The 20,307-nt window shown below is 38.2% G+C and overlaps 1 protein-coding gene across 1 annotated transcript in view; it reads left to right on the plus strand.

The window, feature by feature from the left end:
- stx1a (syntaxin 1A (brain)) overlaps positions 1 to 20,016 on the plus strand; it is a gene marked incomplete in the record, with an annotated part of 89,545 nt that extends 69,529 nt beyond the window's left edge. Inside the window, 5 exon segments of the mRNA XM_036149937.1 lie at positions 5,835 to 5,908; positions 5,995 to 6,129; positions 12,542 to 12,652; positions 12,818 to 12,928; positions 18,781 to 20,016. Of these exon segments, the coding sequence (XP_036005830.1) occupies positions 5,835 to 5,908; positions 5,995 to 6,129; positions 12,542 to 12,652; positions 12,818 to 12,928; positions 18,781 to 18,858 (509 nt within the window).
- Positions 20,017 to 20,307: the final 291 nt, after the last annotated feature.

Consider the following 20,307-nt stretch of genomic DNA (forward strand, 5'->3'; position numbering starts at 1 on the left):
TGACCTTATTACTAAATATATCACAGTCAACTGTGAAAGCAATTGGGAATGTCAGCGACTGTTCCACAAATTGGCAGGCAATGTAAAGAAACAGAGTATGGTCTGTAGATGCAGAGTGACATGTATACCCCGTTTACACTACACTTTTTTAACCGAGCCGAGACCAATCCGAGCTCGGTAACCGCTCAGACTGGTCTCGGCTCGGCTCGGTTTAACAAGGGTAGTGTAAATGGGGCTGTGGTTTGCCAAGGTTGCCAACTTTCTGCAGTCAGTACCTACAGACCTCCAAACATGACGCAGGTTTCAGATTAGGTCAGGAGCACTGCATGCAGAAACTCATGTAATGGATTTCCATGGCTGAGCAGCTGCGTCCAGGCTTTTAAAGAGCAATAAGTGATTTTTCACCACTGGGTGGAGCTTCAGCACTGTCTGTAGACCATAACAAGATGTGTATCAAGCCACGCCTCTCTCTATCTCCACTCTAACACTCGGCAGCCATATCCCCTTCACATCCATCGGATCGTATGAGCCTAATTGCAAAGGATAAAAACACAGCAAAACAGCATCCTCTTTCTGAGGACCATGTCAAGTGAAGAAGAAAGTAACTCATAACTTTATAATGCTGTTATGGGCTGGGAGGGGGCAGCTATTGACGTGCCCATACGTGCACAAGTATGCACATTTGCGCATGCACGGCTGGCCCGGCTATGGTAACAAGAGATTGGGGAACAAAACAGAGAGGTAGTGTGTGAAGTTAAACCGTAATCTATCTGAAAAGATTCCTTTAGTTATTCACAACATAATTGTTTAGGTCTTTCTTTCTAAAATAATGAAATTTCACTTATTACTCCTTTAAATCACCAAATGCAATGAAATACATTAGAAGCTTTGGTGTAAGGGATGTTGCCAATCAATGGAAGAAAAGCTGAAACGTTCTTTCAAGTTAGTAATCATGACTGCATGGTGTCGAGTGTAATGTTTTGCTGCCGGAGGTAACATGGCGTGGGGCTGTAAGAACCTCAATTTTCTCAACATGTCTGGACATTTTGAACATGCTCCCAACTTTCCAGAAACTGTCGGTAATTATCCCTTCCTGCACCCACATGACTGTGGACCAATAGCACCCGCCTTCACCGAGAAGCAGGAAGAAAAAAGTTTAAACTTTTAGTTTTTCTTCTACTTGAGTATGATTTGATTTAATTATTTTTACTCAGTTGCATTTGAAATCACATCCATTGCTGAGTAAAAAAAATAAATAGAAAAGAAATAGTTTAAAAAAAACAACAGACGTTAAAGCTGTGATCCATCAGCTGGATTTGAGATAATCAGATCTCAACATGGAGGTACATCAGTTGGTTGTTAGAGGCGTTAGAAAAAAACATATCAAACATGAAGGTTAAATTAAAAACACTTTGAGAACAATATATCCTATTTTTCACTGAAATAAATGAGTGGCTGTTTTCTGCACGTAACAAAAGTAACGTTTAGTTAAAGTAAAATTTGAATGAGGTACTTTTAACTTTTAGTTGAGTAACATCTTACAGTGAGAACTTTATTTGTATAAAATGTAAATTTTGTACAAAATGTAAAATAAAATGTGTAAAATTATCTCAAATTTACTATACTTTTACTTGAGTGCATTATTCTGGTATTCTTTCCACCTCTGGTGATATGACATCCATTTATAATCCAATTTTTTATACCATGATTTAAATTACAAAACTTCACTTGACACACAAATGCAGAAAGTTTTCCCTGTTGTTCTGGTGATGTGTGTTGAATATTCATTTAAACCTTTTAACTCACAAGCTCCATCTGTTATCTTAAACAGTTTTTAAATGTTTTCTGTTATTTTTCAGCTTTAAACATAGTCTCCATCTCCGTTAATTTTAATAACATTGGTTGTATAAAAACTAGGTTTGTCATGTTTTGTAGTAGAGGACCCAAATGCGGATACTGACTTAAGTAAAAACTGATTTCTTTAATAATAAAACAAGAAAATCACAAAAAGTAGTCACAGTTGCAACAACTAGTGAACATAACCCAGATCAGAACAACTGATAGAAACTGGTAGCGCAGTGGAAGAAACCAGCAAAAAACTAAAAAAACCAGCAGGCCTATGCACTTAGGGGAGGTGCGGTGAGTGACATGGGCAACAGCTGCGAGCAATCAGATGAGGATGAGGAACAGCTGATACTTATGAAGACGGAGGAGCTTAGGAGAGGAGTGTAATGAGGTCAATTGACAAAATAATTCATGTTTTCTATTTTGTAGCTGTTACAGAATATTGTGTCTGGTACGTCTTACATATTACAAAACCCCGAGAAGTTTCAACCTCCCTCTACAGCCAGCAACTAATTGATGGAAACTGGGTTGTCTGCAGAAGAAGGAGTAAGAACTTCCTGTATAAGCTGTGTGTGGCCCAAGTGTAGATTTAATATGTGCATGGAACAGATTTGGAAAGGATGCTGACAACATCTGATGGAGACATGCAGGAACAGTGGGAATAATGGAGCTCCAGAGAAGGAACTCTGCAGGCAGTTTCAGCATTCACACTGTAGGACATTAGAGGAGGTGTAGAAAAACTGGTCATGAAGTAGGGCAACTCTGCTGGGGAAAATAAAAATGGATGAGGTGCAAATGCAGCAGTAAGAGATGCTGCGATACATTCTGGTTAGTAGATAGAGAGAGAGAGACCATGTTTGCTGGCAAGAGCTCCAAAGGAAGCTTCCCGCTGCATTAATCCATCCAAGGTAGATGTCCCCACCCCAACACACACACACACACACACACACACACACACACACACACACACACACACACACACACACACACACACACACACACACACACACACTATTATTCCACTATTTATATTTCTGACAGTCCAGAAATGTTCACATGCACACAGACTCTCTCTCTGATTTCATTGTCTGTTATTGTATCAAAGCCTCCTTTCTGGCCACGATGACCGCAAAATTTTGGCATGACAGTTTTTCAAATGTGCAAAACATAAACGCAAAAACTGAATCTGCAATCAGTTTCAGGTTTGATGAATCGCTTTGCAGGTGCTATTTATATTTGCATATCCTCCTCCCGTAAATGTGTCATCAGCGTGCGATCTGCATATTCATGTGTGTGACTGCTGTTCTGCTCATTTTGCACATACAAATCTCCTTGCACCTGGTATGAAGATCCGCTTTGCACACGCTAATTAGTTTCCACGTGTTTTTATACATGCAAACCCTTTGTAGATCAGGCCCAGTGTCTACAGTGAAGTGAGCTTTGCATTAACATGGACTTAAAGAGAGGCAACCAAGAAAGAAGACGTCGCTTCCAAATTTGCACCTTTAAGCTTGACAGAAACTTTCAAAGGCCTTCTGGATAAAAAGGAAAGTTAATTGTCAAGTAAAACAAAGATTAAGTTACTTGGCCTTAAAGAGAAAAAGTGTGGTTAGAGGTGTCAAAGAAGAACCACTGTTCTAGCTATTAAGATACATTATAGTCACAGCTACCCTGGGGCAGATTGACAGAAACGAGACTGTCGTACAATTAGCCCCACCGAGCCCTCTGATCACCGCCAGCAGGCAAAGTGGGTGAAGCCAAGGAATACTACAACTGAGACGGATGGAGCAGGGGTCAGAACCGGCAACCCACCGGTTACAGGATGAGCTCCTACCTTCTGCGCCACTGTCACCTCAAGTATCATGAAATGGGAATGGGGCTCCTTTGCCAGAGGAATTGGTGCATGCGAAAGAGTGGAATAATAAAGAAGAATGTCTACCTATAAGTTCTTTAACTTCAAGCTTGTTAGCTTCAGTTCCACAGCCAGACAATTTAAACTCAGACCCAGCTGGGTGTTCTGACCAGAAACTGATGCCTAGCACACATCAGTATGGGTTTTCAAATTAATTCAGAAAGCCAACTTTACAACTCTGCTGTGTCAGTGTGTATAGTTTTTTTTTTCTTTCTTTTTTTTACCCAAACTCTTGTACACTGTATTTATCAACATGATTTGAGCAGTTTTATGTTTTATTGCTTTTTACATTTGTATTGTGGCACTGTAATCGTCTTGTTGTTTTTTAGGTACACAATTATAACATCTGTCCAGGCACACTGGTGAAAAATAGCCTTTTGGCTAAATTTGGTGCATTTGCAGCAATGTTGATTAATGTACACTGTCCCTGTCAAATAAATCAATCAATAAATACAATTTAAAAAAAACTGTGGGACGGCCTTCCTAATATTCAGACCTCAACTAGCTTCAGAATTTGTATTCTGCGCTTCAATGCTGGTTTTGTGTGAGTAAACCAGTTTAAATTAGCTCTATAAAATCTTGACACAGGAGTGGTCAAATGTCCAGCCCAGAATGAAAGACATCCAGAACCAAAGCTTAAGCTGTTTGATGAGGCTTTTAAAGTCCGATTGACACTGGCTGACTGGTGCATTTCTGATTTTACTAACACAAACCAAGCACATATTAAGTTGGTCAGTCTGTTGCTACGTTTTATTTATTTGTTTGTTTCTGCTGTCAGATGTAAAGAAAGCCGAGTTTTAAATTACCTCTATATGACTTATATGTCCATATTAATTGAGTCCTCTTTTGTGTCAATATCATAAAGGTATCCACCTTTTTTAAGTACCTTCAAACGTTTTTTTCAAGACCTGCATTATGCACGAGAAAGAAAAAAATTATACAATAACAATATTAAAAACCCTTTTGCAGTTATTACCTTTACAGCTGCAAATCATATCTAGGGCTGCCATAACAAAAAGAGCAAGAGGAAATCTAAAAGAAAAAAAATAGTAGTGTCTCAGGATAAAGCTTTCGGCCATTAATCTTCTTTTGGCATAATAATGGACCAGACATTATCCTTGTTGAAAATTATGCTATGCCTGACTGTCAAATGAGAAAGGAGTTGGATAAGATGCAACCCAATGTCTGGGCTAATATCTGGTTTCAAGCAGAAGTTTATTTTGTTTCTGTTTAACTGCTGGCCTGTAATTGTACACATAGTACAACACTATTCACATCCTTTTTTTTTTTTTTTTTTTTTTCTACATTTAGTCACTTTACAACCATAAACTTAAATGATTTCAAGCAAATGCTAATATGTAAAAGCTTAACATAACACAAACATGTATCTAAATGCCCCCAGTTGTTTATATTACCTATTCTCTGAAGGAAGGGATTACAGCTTGTCCTGCAAACTGCCACTTGTTAACAAGTACACATCTATGGCAGCACCCATAGCTTAAGCTTGTTTGACAGCCACTTGTTGTGTTGCATTTGACTTGAGTTTTACTCAGTTAACTGCTCTTCTAGAGGCAGTCTGAAGCAGAAAATACCATGACATTGTGCTAAAAAGTGCAGACATTGTACATTTAAAATGTACATTTGAGGGGTGTCTGCTTGGTTAGACTCCATTACAAGACATATAATACTGTTGATAAAAGAAGTCAAAAAGTGAAATGGTTGTCCATTGAATTATTGGGTGGAGATTTTGTTTTGCAGTTAAAAGAAGCCTGGATACTTAGTTTCTCTGGGTGAACTCTGGTTTTTGTCTGTCATTTGTAAAGGTCAGAATAAAGCCTCTTAATGCATCAAATCCTGCTCTGCTGGCTTGGTTTCTTTCACAGTCCTTTTCCTTTTGTGATTATTCTGCTTTGAAGGTTTGCCCCTTTGATTTCTTAGTTGCTTTTCCTAGAGTGCTGAATCATTTTGAAATATTTTACCTTTCTATCAATTTGGAGAAAAAAAGTCTTGCATAATGAAATTATACCACTTTAACTAGATTTTAGCAATTATTGATCTGTGTGTTTTTTCACTGTAGCTGGAAGAAACACAACAAACGAGGAGCTAGAGAGCATGTTAGAAAGTGACAACCCTGCTATCTTTACGTCGGGGGTAAGTGACTCAATAATTGAAAAAAAATCTTTTAAATGATTGTACTGTTTCTTACTGCCTCTTGTCGGGCGTGTCTTTCTCCTCAGATAATTATGGATAACATCACCCAACAAGCAATGAATGAGATCGAGACGCGGCACACTGAGATCATCAAGCTGGAAAACAGCATCAGGGAGCTTCACGACATGTTCATGGATATGGCCATGTTGGTGGAGAGCCAGGTGAAAACCCCCATCCTGCTCTCTGTCTCTCTTCTTTTAGCTAAGTGGGTTTGTGGGTCATCCAAATGTGCATAAATGAAATGAAATAAAATTAACATGCAAATGCCGTACATACATAAAATCCAAAGTTATTTATGATTATTACTATCCAGTTTTCCAAGCACAGACAAGCTTTGAATTTTGTTTATCCTAACATGGAGGCTTTAATGAAGAGAGAGCTGCTGCTTTGCCTTTCTGAAACAAGTCTTTGGACAGAAACAGATGGTGTGTTTTCTTTAGTCCGCAGACAACGCGCTCAGTGTTAGCATAAATATAGACTATTTATGCCATCGGAGTTGGCATGAGGTTGTGCCTTCAGATCCATCTGGTTCTCCATGCAAAGTATCTTAATAAATGTACTATTTTAGGAAAGATAAGTTTTGGTTTGGGAATAGTTTGCATTCATTCATTCTTTTTTACAGATGCTGGCATTTCTGGAGACAGCCTGCATTTATACAGCAGCTTCAATAAAAAGAAACACTGTTTAGTTAAGGTCCTCAACTGATTGAGAGATATATAAAGCTTTCCAGAGTTTGCCTTTTTATTTTTTGATTGTTTGGCAAAAGGTATTTGTGTCAAGTTAGAAGTAAAGATAATCACTCTCAGTCACAAATGCTAATTGGTGCGAACTGAGCAATTCTCTGGATCAGTCAGATACTAATCCAGAGATTTAATTCCTTAGATCCTTACAAACACATCAATAATCCTCCAGTGCAGAGTTGTGTCTGTTGTCCTCAGAGAAGTTCAGAGCTTTTGTTTAAACAGCAGGCCTGCTGCCGGCCTGTATGACTGCATGAGTGGGCTGAACCCCCCCACAGAGAATACCCACATCAGAAAATTCAGACTGATTTGCACAAAATGGAAGGTTAACTAGGAATTGAAACACCAACAGGGATATGATAGTACAAAATAACATTAAATTGGAACAAAACATGTTTCCCAGACAATGACAATCAACTTCACTTTTATGTTTTATAACCACTTGTTTTTTTTTTTTTATAAATAAAAAAGGCTAACCAAGTAAACAATGATTATGGTTTCTTGTACCAACAAGAAAGTTACTCCCATACGTTCACACCTTTTTTTAAAAAAAAAAAATTGTCTTCACCTTTACTTTTTTTAAACATACATTTCCTTTTAACTTCCTACTTTATCTCTTTACTTTAAAACAACTTCCGAATACAGTTTGGAAGCAAATTGTAGTATATCTTGTACATTATCAGTGCAGTACTGAGAATTTTCATAGCATACAATTGAATAAATATGTTACTGGTAATGTAACAATAATCCAAACCATCCATAATTTTACAGCTTATTTACGTAGCACAACCAGGCTTCTTAGTTAGCTTTATGGGATTTATTATACCTATGTAACACAAATAGGACTTTATTGGAGCAACACATAATTTTTCATGTGTCTTGATCCTAAAATGTGTTTAGATTCCCAAACATTGCCAAGAATTAAATATTTTACTTTTTATAGTGTTAATATGAGAGTTACAACAAAATGTTGAATCAAGTTGTCAGTCCCGGAAATCTTGTTTTATACACTTTTTGGCAGAACATCACTTGTGACAGGTTTTAAATAATTTTTTATTTGACTTCTTATATTTTGGTAGAATGTAATATGTATTTATGTATGTTATATCATTTCATTAAAATAGATTCCACTTTCCTGTGTTCTAAACTTTTATCAGTGCAATATAATCAAGTGTCATCAGCAAATAGGGTGAAATTTAAACTTTTTGATTTGTTACTTGTGTCATTTATACATAATATTAAGTTTTGTACCTAGCACAAAACCCTGTGTTACCCCACAAGCAACCTTAAGTAAATCTGGGTCAGAATTAATTTTATACACATACCAATGTCTATTAACAATGTAACTGTTTATCCAAGAATACATCTTCCATCTAATACCATATCTCCAACTTTTTCATCGGCAATCCAGCGTCTATAGCATCAGAAGCTTTTTAAAGTCAAGCTGTCCAATGGTAAATTCCCTGTTGTTTGTTGTAATTTATCTGTCTTCCATTAGCTGAAAGTGCTCCCATTGACATAGAACTATTTGCTATTTACTTACAATACTGTAAATTAGTCAGCAAACTGGATTTAGAAATACACATCCACAAATGAAACAGAGGTAGACAAACTGTTGTTTCATGTAAGTTGAATAGCCTCTGGTGTCAGTAAATTGCCATAACAAGAGCAAGTAACTATTTTCAAATGTAATAATTCAATGTAATTTTGTGTCTGTGTATTAAAATGACTTTTGATTTACTTTCCTGAAAGTTTGAGATTATTCTCACATGCAGCTATAATTTTACACATTTCAGCCTTGTTCTCTCTCTCTCTCTCTCTTTGTCCCTCTATCCACAAAACTGTTTTCTCCTCTTTTTGTTCACGCAACCCTGTCACCACTCCAATGACTAAGCTCTAGAGAACATAGAAAGCTCCTTCCCTTCCAATAAAACAAGGTAATTTACATCTATTGCATCTATACATTTATCATTTCTTTTGCTGTGAAAATTGTTTTTTTTTGCATGCATGCTGCACAAACTGGCTTTAAATGGGACTTTGTAATTGTTACGTAACCACAAAGGTGTAATAATAATGTTTCATTGTTACTGTGGGGAGGGTTATCATGAAAACTAACTCCTAGTATGTGCCTCATGTTTGTTATTCTGTTAAGGCATTTATATGATAAACACACCCATGATAAATTTACAGTGCAAAAAAAAAAAAAAAAAAAGCTTGAAAAAAACTGATAAAATCATTTACTTGGGATTCTACCACCCACCTGTTTCTCTCCACACTATCCACCATTGAGAGTTGGCAAAGGTTACAGGGTTTGATCACACAGGGATTTTGCAGCATATAATGAAATCCAATTCAGGTTTTTTACACATTTACCAATTCTAAATAATAATGAATGGCTTTAGGGAGGTCAGTGATGCAGTAGTAGCAGCACCAACAACAACAGTGGGACTTACCACAGAAATCTGTGTAACTCTTGTGAGAAATGCCTGTCCACCAGCCTGCTTACAGTAACCATGGTAACAAGCTGCTGTACTGGCTGATAGGTGATGGCAGTCCACACCACTAAAATTACGTTGGATATTAACTCTGATATTCACCACAGCATCAGGATATAGGTTTTCTATTCGGACCCATGGCTTTATTGTCTGGATGAGAGGTTGCTACCCGCTAGCTGCTAGTCAATAGTACGCGCTGTTATGCGTTCACACAGAATGCGAAAACGTGACTGGAGAGAGTGATTTACATGTTATCCCTATGATGAGGCGCATTCAGGAGTGAAGTGATGCGAAGGACGCATTTCTTGACTGGAGTTCAAAAATCTGAACTTTTCTGTCAATTCCCATCGTGTTAAACAATCTGGGACTTGATGTTGTGACAGGGTCAAGGAGCGCAGTGGAGAAAAAGCTTTTTTTTTGTTTCAATCAAAATGGAAGATTGACAAATTAATGTAAGTAAGTAATGCTCTTTGGAGCTTTGTGGGTGACTTTGAAGAGAGTTACCCACAAACCACTCTGGTGATCTCTCTGTTCGGCCTTCTGATCTCCCGCTTGTCCTCCCTGAGCTCCAGAGCACCTCCTCACCCTACCTGTGCTGTACAGGTGATCTGTACAACACAGGTAGGGCGAGCACCTCTAGAGGATCTGGTGGACCCAGAGATGCAGGCTCCGTTGATCAGCATTCCACGTTAAATACGGCGCCGTGACTCGCTCGGTAAAGTCCTGGTCTGCCATGTTGAGTTGAACAGATAACAGGCAAGCGGATAGAAATTCCTCCTATTTAATGACGCGGTGAAGTGAGTGGAGCATTGTCCCCGTTGGCCACGCTAATTGCTGGCGAAATGTCATGCGGGAAACGGCACGCGAATGAGGCAAAAATCCGCTGGAATCGCGTTTGGTGTGAACGCACCATTGGATACAGAGGCGATGCTATGGAGACGATCAAAAACAGCAGCTCCTTACATACGAGTGTACTGGTAGCTGCAAATTATCTGTTCTGTTTTCCAGGAGATAAACATTAGCATGCAAAAGCAGTGGTGTAGTTGTTCCCTGCAGGTCAACTCTAAAGCCAATAATTACGTAGCGTGGTCATTGGCTGTAGAGAAAATCTTTAAGAAAATTTAAGAAATTTTCTGTTTCTCAACTTAAATCAATGCTGGTGAAGATTCTCAGTCATCCAGGTCATGGTCATTCCAAAAAAAGTAAAAAACAAAGCAACTGGACTTGTTTTCCGTAGTTGAAGACGTTTCACTTCCTCTCCAGGAAGCTTTCTCAATTCAAAAAGTCTGGAGTAATGTGGAGTAACAAGCTTTATACTACTGTCCAAACAAAGGCCTTGTAATGGCTTAGATAACATGCAAATTCGACCGAAACAGGACCACCCCTTAGTAATGGGCGGTCGTTAAAGACATTAAGCCAGCAGATTGGACCGAAACTGTCCACTCCTCTGTAACAAGGAGTCGTTAGGGTTGTTATTGGCTTGGGTTAAGGCCATTACAAGGCCTTTGTCTGGGCAGTAGTATAAAGCTTGGTACTCATCATAACTCCAGACCTTTTGAATTGAGAAAGCTTCCTGGAGAGGAAGCGAAACGTCTTCAACTACGGAAAACAAGTCCAGTTGCTTTGTTTTTTACCTTTTTTTGGAACTTAAATCAATGCGCTCGCAACCACAGCCGTGCAGCAGGAGTACCCCGTAGATTTTTGTCCTATCAGGCTCACAAAGCGAGAAATGTTTTTGAACTTGCACACTGAATGCCAGCTTTAGCCATCATGTCCTCACTCAGCTGCCTTCTTAGCTGATGGCAATAGAGCTCCAACTCCATGACATGTCATCTATTTTCTTCCAAATGGAAGCATAAACATAAACATACTTGCTCTGGAGGCAGAGAGGCAGGGCTACAGTCTGGTATATTTTATTAATTCATTAAGCCGTTATAAAAAAGATCCCTGAAGCAGCAAAATGTACAACGTGGACTTGTCGATTCTTTGCAGTGAGTGCATCATGTGAATTTAAAGCCATTTGGGGTTCCTAAAGCTGTTCTTTAGGCATGAGGTGGCGCACTAAGCAGGTTTTGGTTGAACATACACCCCCGCTAAATGGTTCGTAGACGTCATGGCTAGAATCAGCATCAGATTTATTACGCCTCAATTACTAATCCAGTGCTTAAGCAGCTGTGCTTTCAGTCAGGACCTCTCAATGTGTATTATTCAGGTTTTCATTTATCTCTTCATTTATAAATTCATAAATTCATAACACATTAAACTTTCCATCAGCTCGGCGTCCCCTCTGTTTTCTGAACAACTCTCACAATGGACCAGTGGTTCTGCATTTAAAATGAGATTTTTGCTGCACGGCTGATATCTTTCTAATGGAACAAAATGAACTTCATCTTCAGAAAGAAGCTCTTGCTGTCAGTGCACAGCCCTGTATAACTCAGACTTTTAACAACACTTTAGAACAGATCAGTTTCCATCTGTCAGTAATTTGTAAATATACTGTCATGTCTTCCATTATTCTCTTAATTTTTAGCTCACAAGTAAGAAAAATACTGATTATTTCCAGCACATTGATATTATTGGGGTTAGCAATGTCGCATAGGAAGCACTGATGTAATTAGTTTCCTATTTGATATAAATTCAAATCAGATGAATCTGTCTTTGAGTTCATTTATGCTTTTGGAAATGTTTGCATAGTTTAAGGACTTTGTTTTGGACCTGATGAATTTTTAATTTTAAGTCAAACAAGTTTGGAAGTTTGCTTGGTCTAAATCTCAATAGTCTATATCACAGTTAGGTGGATTTATAATTGATTCAAGTCTAAATAAGGGTCTTCTTTAAAGTTTAATTCAGGGGGTGTTTTTCACTAGGGTGAACAGAGTTGAGACCCAGTACCATGAAGATGAAACTGTGCTCTGGTAGTTTGCATAGAATTTAATAGAAGGCGTTATTAGTGTTGAACCTATTTCCTGTCTCAAGGGCGATACACGTCTTGCCAATAAAAATAAGATTGAAAAATAGATTTCAAAATACATACGTGCAGTACCAGGTAGCGACAGCCTTCACCATCATTTTAACTAAAGACATTATACCAGCTGTTTTATTATTGGACTATATTCAAGCAATAGATGGTGATTAGTATTGAATGAAAGGAATAACATGACTTCTCCCAGACTGAGTGGTGGAAGAGGAGTGGAGCCCTTTGGAAAGTACAAGCTGTGGGTGGAGAAGGAAAACAGGGTTGGGAACCATTGATCTAAGTGCTGCTGTTGTTAAAGTCTGATTTCTGCCTTCACCAACACAGTCTCTCCCTTCTTATTTTTTTTATTTTTTTTGTGCAGGGCGAGCTGGTGAACAACGTTGAGCGGTGTGTTCTGGGTGCTCAGGAATATGTGGAGGAAGCAAAGGAGCGCATCCCGAAATGCAAAAAGTTCAAAAAGAGCAGCAAACGGGTGACATAATTATCTCCTTCTCTTTCTCCCTCCCCTTTCCTTCACCTCTATCCACTCTCTATCTTTATCCACTCCTCCTGCTGCTGCCCACACACACCTGGCTCCTTCTTTCTACTTTCCGTCTGTGCGTCTCCCACACCTTCTTTTCTAACTAACCTCTCCCAGGGGGAAATGATAGACCGCATAGAGTACAATGTGGAGCACTCGGTAGACTATGTGGAGAGGGCAGTATCAGACACTAAGAAGGCGGTTAAATACCAGAGTAAAGCCCGGAGGGTGAGTTGCTCAGACCAAAGTGCATGCGCAAGAAAATGCAACGTCAGAAGCATTGCATGCACCAAATGGAGTGCAGTGTTGGTTGTCTGTGTGCATGTTTGCCTGTTAAACAATCTGTATATGAAGTGTCTGCGTGTTGTGATTGTACTGAACACACCTTGTGGCAGCGGCTGAAACACAGAGCTGTGTGGACCTCTGGTGGTACCAGCTCATTCAGAATGAACGATGTGTCTCTAAACACATCTTCGGAGGTGATAAAAACGTGTTTTAATCAGATCCAGCGAGCTGTGGTGAATAACTAGGGATCTTCAATATCACAGCACCAGTTTACTACTTACCTGGGTCTATCGCTGTGGTAACTGATGCTCTGGAGAAGGAAAGGGAAGGCTCCGCCTCTTAATCAACCCTGGAAAACGTAATTATAAAAAGACAGAAGTGCAAGAAGTGCCTCATCTCTCTTTGTCCTCCTTGAGCTATTTTCCTACTAGTCCACTGTGATTGTTCTTCTGATTCCAACTCCCTCTGTTTACATGAATTCACTCATTAAGAGAGAAATACTGGTTTGAGCTATTGCAGTGATGCCCATCTTTATAGTACCCAAGGAATCTGTTCTAGCAACTGATAAAGCAACACAATCATATTTCCTTATTAAAACTCTTGTTAGTCCCATTAAAAATAGATTATTCACTGTATCAATCTCTATCAGGTAATTCAACTCATTCAATCATGAACAATTAAATCATTTAGTTCTAGTTGTAAAATTTCCAGGAAGGAGTGTATATTATAAAATGTCTTTATCAGGAGGATTACAATATTGACATGAAATGGTTACGTTGGAATGAGCCACTTATTGAATGAGCTATTAACCTTTATTAGTGATCACATTACTGTTTTTAAGGGTTAATTAAGTAAAGAAACTTTGAAATGTCTAAGGAATGTGTAAGGGAAATTAAAAATTAAAAATCAAATTGGAGTCCAACTTTATCGAAAGTTCTGTCAATCATTCACTGAAAGCTAAATGCAAAAGGTTTTTTTTTAACCCAACGGGAAGTTTGACAGAAAAAAAAAAGGAAAGAGGGATTCCAAGGAGGAAAACTGTTTTTGAGTCCCGTCATCTTCTCAACCCAGAACCAAACTTTATCATAAAATCAAATGTCTCACTTTGGCTTCAGTTGTGTCACCTTTCAGTGAACTGGGAAATGTCTGCAGACCCGTACCAACCCCATTTTCACAGCTTCATTCATGGAGAAATCTCCTTACAATTGTTTAACCTGACCAGGCAGTTTGGGGCTGAATTATCTAGCTGAAATTGTTGGATTCCCATCTTAATTTTTTTTTTTTTATGTCAAATTGTACATGAAGTAAAAGAACGCTCCTCATAAACGTTTATCAAACTTTGCTGGAACTTTAAATTAAGTTTAGAGTATCATAAAATATGTTAAAAACAACAACAAAATCAGAACCAAATTTTAATAGAAGCTGGTCAGGCTTGATACATCTGAACAGTGGCGGTTCTAGACCAAATTTACCAGGGGGGCCAAAGTGGGGCCAGTGTTTTTTCACAGGGGCACTGAACAAAAAATAAAATAATAATAATAATAATAAAATGGCAATATTTAATATTTTAATATTTGTATTTGAAAAGTTTGCCCCTAGCTCAATACAGCTAAAGCTAATGTGATATATCTTAAGTTTTAAATTATTTTTAAGTAGAGTAAAACTGTATAGGTAAATAATAATAATAATAATAATAATAATAATAATAATAATAATAATAATAATAATAATAATAATAATAATAATAATATTGGACAAAGTGACCAATCAGTTATGGTTTCTTTGCCATTGCAAATAATTATGAGAAGTGTATTTAATATCATGTCTTTACTACAGGGGCCATAACAGGGGCCAGGACCATTTCTACAGGGGCATGGGCCCCTGTTGGCCCCTGTCTAGAACCGCCCCTGCATCTGAATGAGCTTCTTCTTGGTTCTGTTGATGTATCAGTCATTTATTGATCAGGTATTGATGTCTCTGGTAACTTTTTTACAGTTATACCGAAGTAAAGCTAATAGTTTTGCATTACTCCAATGATTTAATTAAAGGGGGACAAACCTTGGCAATAAGGTAAGCAGGTACCTGTAAAATCAGTTGTATACAAAAACAAACTCCTGATCTAAAGACTTCAGTGTCTCTGTTAAACTAAGGTAATAAGTCTATTTCACGTTTATTGCTGTGAATTTGACCTGTTTCTGACGATTTTTCGGATGCACTGAGCTCTGTGGGAACATAAAAAATGAAAGAAAATGGTCTCCAGTTCATTTGGAGCTCTATAAATTACAGGTACTTTATTAAAAGAGATCATATCCCTCCTTTCGGCCAGAATTTGATTTGAAATATTATGGAACAATTCTGCCCCCTACTGGTTGATATTTAAATAGCGCTAATCCGTCACTTTCTTTCTTTCATTCTTTCTTTCATTCTTTCTTTTTCATTATTTCTTTTATTCTTTGTTTTTCATTCTCTCTCTCTCTCTCTCTCTCTCTCTCTCTCTCTCTCTCTCTCTCTCTCTCTCTCTCCCTCTCTCTCCCCCTCTCCCTCTCTTTCTCTCTCTCTCTGACCCGTAACGTGACACTCTGCTCTCCCTGTTCCCCATGCAGAAGGTGATGCTGATTGGAGGTTGTGTCGCAGTGTTTCTCACCATCCTCATTATTTCTCTTGCTGTTGGCCTCAGTTAGGACCCTGCCACCTCCTCACAGAACAGACAGGGAAGAGTGCGATTAGAAACTGTCAAACAAACGCCATTAGCTGTCCTAAAAGTTCCTCAGCGAGGAAGTGAATGAGTGCTCAAAACTGTAGGCCTTTTCTTTTTTTAATGTAAATTTTAGATATTTTATACTCGTTACAATCTCTGATGGAGTCATTTTATAAAGCTTATGTGCATGCTGTTTTTTACTTGCATGTTTTCTGAAAATGGTTGAATGTTGCTTGGTATTTACTGTGAAATGATGTGTGTTCAATCTAATTAGCACGTGCATCTCAGAATAGTTCATAGACAACCAATCTTTTTTACTTAAAATTTAGATGAAGCCTGACAAAAAGACTATTTTCTGGTTGGTAAAGTCTAGTAAAACTCTTTAAATTTGCCAGCAATAACTTCACAGATCCCCTGTTTTTTTTTTTTTATCATTCTAAACAAATCCTTTAACCTCACCTCTATAATGCTGCTATCAAGAGTACAGAATACTTTCTGTATTCTTTCTCACTCTCTGTAAACTCAGTTTTCCGAAATGTCGTCATTTAAACTGTGGCAGCCTGTCAAAATCATTATTTCCGTTTCTGAACGCGACGTCACTCAGTCACATCATCAATCCAGATCCGCAGGAAAAACGAAACAGATTTTTTAATTAATGGAAAACTTCTGCTCTTTTCTTTTCTTTATCAATCACAATAAAAAAAAGGGGAAATGCAGCTGGCCGCGTCAAGTGCTGCGGCACATGAAGCATGCGGCAGGTGTTTTGCTGCGTCTCCTCTGTTCTGCTCCCCCTCTTGTAGATTGTTACATTTCATAACCTTTGTCGTCGCCTTTCACAACGACAGGTTTGTCATCTCAGCCTTCACCCTGACCTACAGGAAATAACACTTATTTTGGTATCGTAAACCCAAATTCTGTATAGGCACGGCCCTTCAGGCTCTGTGCTTCACTGTGTCTCACTGTTCTGCACAACCTAAATGGCTGTAGAAAAAAAAATAAGCTATTTGGGAAGTGATTGTCCGGACCCCGGCATAATTTATGTTCAGTGATACCAAGTTGTGGTGGTGAGAGAAGTGGAAACGATTCTTCTTTTCAGTTCTACGCTGTGCGCGAGGGATAAACTCTGTGGGGACTGTAAAGTGATCTTTTTAAAGAGGGAGGAAGAGGAATGAGGAGTCTGGGGTGAAGCTCCCAATGTTACAAGATCCTAGAAATGCCCCTTAAAAGTACGCACTGATATTACCGTGTGACTACATTGCGTACGTGCTCCTGAATTCAAGCGCAAGGCGACGCAGCAGCTCCACAGAGCACCTACCCCTATAAAGAATCCAGCGCTCTTCTGTTTCTGTGTCCCCTAAGAGGAAAGTCCCGTTAGGCACATATCATGACAATATTCAACACCACCTTCACATGCTGACAGTTTCTCAACAAATGTGAGGTTTCCAACATCTCTTTGCTTATTACAGTCCTGTGGCTCTTAGGCGAACAATTTTCTCTGTGCCGCCGGTTTACTGAGAGCCAGAACATGAAGCTTGCTGTTTTCATGTTTGGGACAAGCATAAATTAGATCTTATTCTGCTTCATTTTTTTATTTTATGATGATTTTGATGATGACTTTCAGTGACACCCTCAAACTAAATTTATAAAAAAAAAAATAAAAAAAAAAAAAAAAAAAACAGTTTCAAAGGAAAGTCACTTCATTAGGTGGGCCTAGGCCCTGGCAGGCCCACCCATAGCTATGCCCCTGTCGCTGTGACATCGATTGTGTCATATCCTCGTCCCTCAGTGCTGGATTTTTCCTTCTTTTGAAGCCAAGGTTCAAATTGCTTCATAATCCTTTTACAAAAAGGGCAGAGAGGGTAAGCAATGTCTTTTGGGAAGTAAGAGTAAGAGTGCTCACTCCATCGTTTTCTGTGTTTCCAGCAAGCACCCAAACCTATCACATTTAAAATTTCTCGTTTATGTCACAAAGAAGCAATCTATTTAGTTTTTTAATCATTTGTAGCCCCTCTGTACTGTTATGTAGGCCACACCATTGTCCATATATGGAAATGGTGTTTCCTTTTTGAAGAGGCTCCACTCCAAGGGCTTTTTTGTGTCAAAACGTTTACTCCTCATTTGCTTTGAAAAACAATGGATAGGTCCATTTTAATTAATTTAGTTTCATACATTGAAAGATTTTAGCTTTTTTGGCTTTAAAATATGATGAAAATTTCCATTCAATACTGTGTAAGTCCTTTAGCTGCTCTTTAACTCCTTGTTTGGAGCTAAATGACAGATGTGAATTTTTTAACTAAGGCTCCAAGGAAGGCAAGTTTAGACCGTCTTCTTTTTCTTGTCATACACATATGGTTGTTTATGAACTATATTTCTTGAGATTGTGTTGAATAATCCACCTTGACTTTTTGTCATTCTACCACCAGAGGGAGTCAAAACTGATCATTGTTGTGTTCCTCTGGCATTGGCTTTAAATCTGAGGCTGATCATGTTTGTTGGATGTTTAAAATGCCACAAAGGTAAAGAGAGCTCTGTGTGATGTAACTTAAAAACAATACATATGTTTATTTTCTGATTTATGTTTAATACCTAACTGAATCGGGCACTCTGAAAAGTAAAATTCCCCTCTGTTGCTTTAATGACAGTAACACAAGCGCCAGCTGTATCCCCATTCAGCAAAACAAATGATTCAATAGCTTGTCATAAAAAAAAACATGCCACTGTTTTCTTTACACAAGTAAAGTCATCTTTATACTTGTGTTTTTCTGATTAATTGCTCATCATGTTAATTGGTTATTTACAAGTTTCACAGAGTTCTCTCGACCTGAAGAAGCCTGAAGTTATCTTTAAGTTGCTGAACAAAATGCAGGAAGCAAATGTTGAAAACTAGGCTTTTTACAAATACCTGCAACAGTGACACTCCAAGAATTTACCCAGATTACATTTATATGAAACAGCACTTTTGTCTTCGGAGCTGCATTTTGTTCAAAAACATATCAAAGTTCTGTTCACACAGCTAACACGTTTTCCTCTCTTTCCTCTATTTGCTGCGTGGGATTTTTTTTTTTTTTTTGTAACCGTCTTGTTTACTCATCTGTAGAAGAAAATCATGATCCTTATATGCTGTGTGGTTTTGGGAATTGTCATCGCTTCCATAATTGGAGGAACCCTGTCTTAAACCTCAGCTGCCATCACAGTGAAACATGCATACACAGTTACAAAGCTACACACTCACTCACACACATACATACACAGATACACGCAGAAACAGAAGGTTATCTGTATGAAGAAATTGCAGTCTAGAACATGTTTAGCGGAAGACGCGCCGCATGCTGAGCGGTGCGTTCTTCACACAGTGTACAGGGCCAGAGGTGTTCTCGCATGAGTTGCTATTTTGTAAACGTGTGGTGCTGCAAATTGTTCATCTGAGTGTTGTCAAGGGTATAATGTTTCTTGAAATGGGACGTTGCAAAAATGACGTGTAAAGCTATTCTTAGACATTCCGACTTGCAAATAAGACACCACTTTGTTTGTAATATATGTTTTGTGTCGTACAAGCAAAGTGACAGGTCACTCATCTGCAGTGTTTTCAGAGACGATATTTTGCATATTCACTTCTTTTGAGGTTTTTTTGTAGTGTTTTTTGGAAATATTTTAGTCTAGTTTCCTTCGAAGCCCTGCATGGTTTAGTTCACGGTAAAGTGTTGTTTTGTGTTCGAATGCAAGAAATAACAAGAAGTAATCAAACCCTGTACAGGTGTTCATGTTTTGCTGGTTGCATCATCACACAAACTCCTTTTGTTTTACTATTGTTTTATACATAGCTGAAGCAACACAACTGTTCTTCTTTTCCTCAGTCCTTACTAGTGTGGCTCTCTGTATGTATGCATGTATGTTTAAGAGCATAATTTCTGTAGCTTCTCGTCAGAATGTGGACTGTTGAATCAAACTGGTGAGTTGGTGGTTAGCCACCCACCCGTGTCTTTATTTTTTTAATTGATACAAAGCTCTCTAACACTGCCAGTCAGCTCCACTAAGCTAAACAGAGTCTATCCTACTTAAATGAAAATGTAATATCTGCTTAATTTGTGTGCTTTTCTTTACTCGATATACTTATTTGTTTCCTTGATGAGTCAATCAACACAAAGCCAGGGTGGCCCTTATTCGTTTTTTTTTACGGACACGTCACACGAGCACAGACTGCAACCGTGTTACCATGTTGCCTACTCAACGTGTTGCCTTTGTGTTGTATTGTGATCAACTGGTTTTCTTTGTTTTAATTTGATCTATTTTTGTTTTTTGTTCTGTTTTCAAGTAAAGTCTCTTTGGAAAATGACCTGCAGTGTTGGTGCTTTGATTTGCTGAAGTTTTGGTGGGCGGTGCTTGGGAAACCTGTTTGAGAGGGAAGCACAAGTGTGTCGAACTCAATCAAATAAGAAGGAACGGGGAATTGAAACACAGACTGCATCGTGACAGGATATATATTTATATACCTGTAAATGTTTCATAAATGTATCAGTCACTTGCAATGAAAATAAGCTAAAACGTCATATTATCAAACACAGACTGAAACAGTGCTTATTTCATTATTCAAATTACTTTATTAATCCCAAAGGGGAATTAATTG

Source organism: Fundulus heteroclitus, chromosome 18, assembly GCF_011125445.2.
Source record: "Fundulus heteroclitus isolate FHET01 chromosome 18, MU-UCD_Fhet_4.1, whole genome shotgun sequence".
In the NCBI taxonomy this organism is placed as follows: Eukaryota; Metazoa; Chordata; class Actinopteri; order Cyprinodontiformes; family Fundulidae; genus Fundulus; species Fundulus heteroclitus.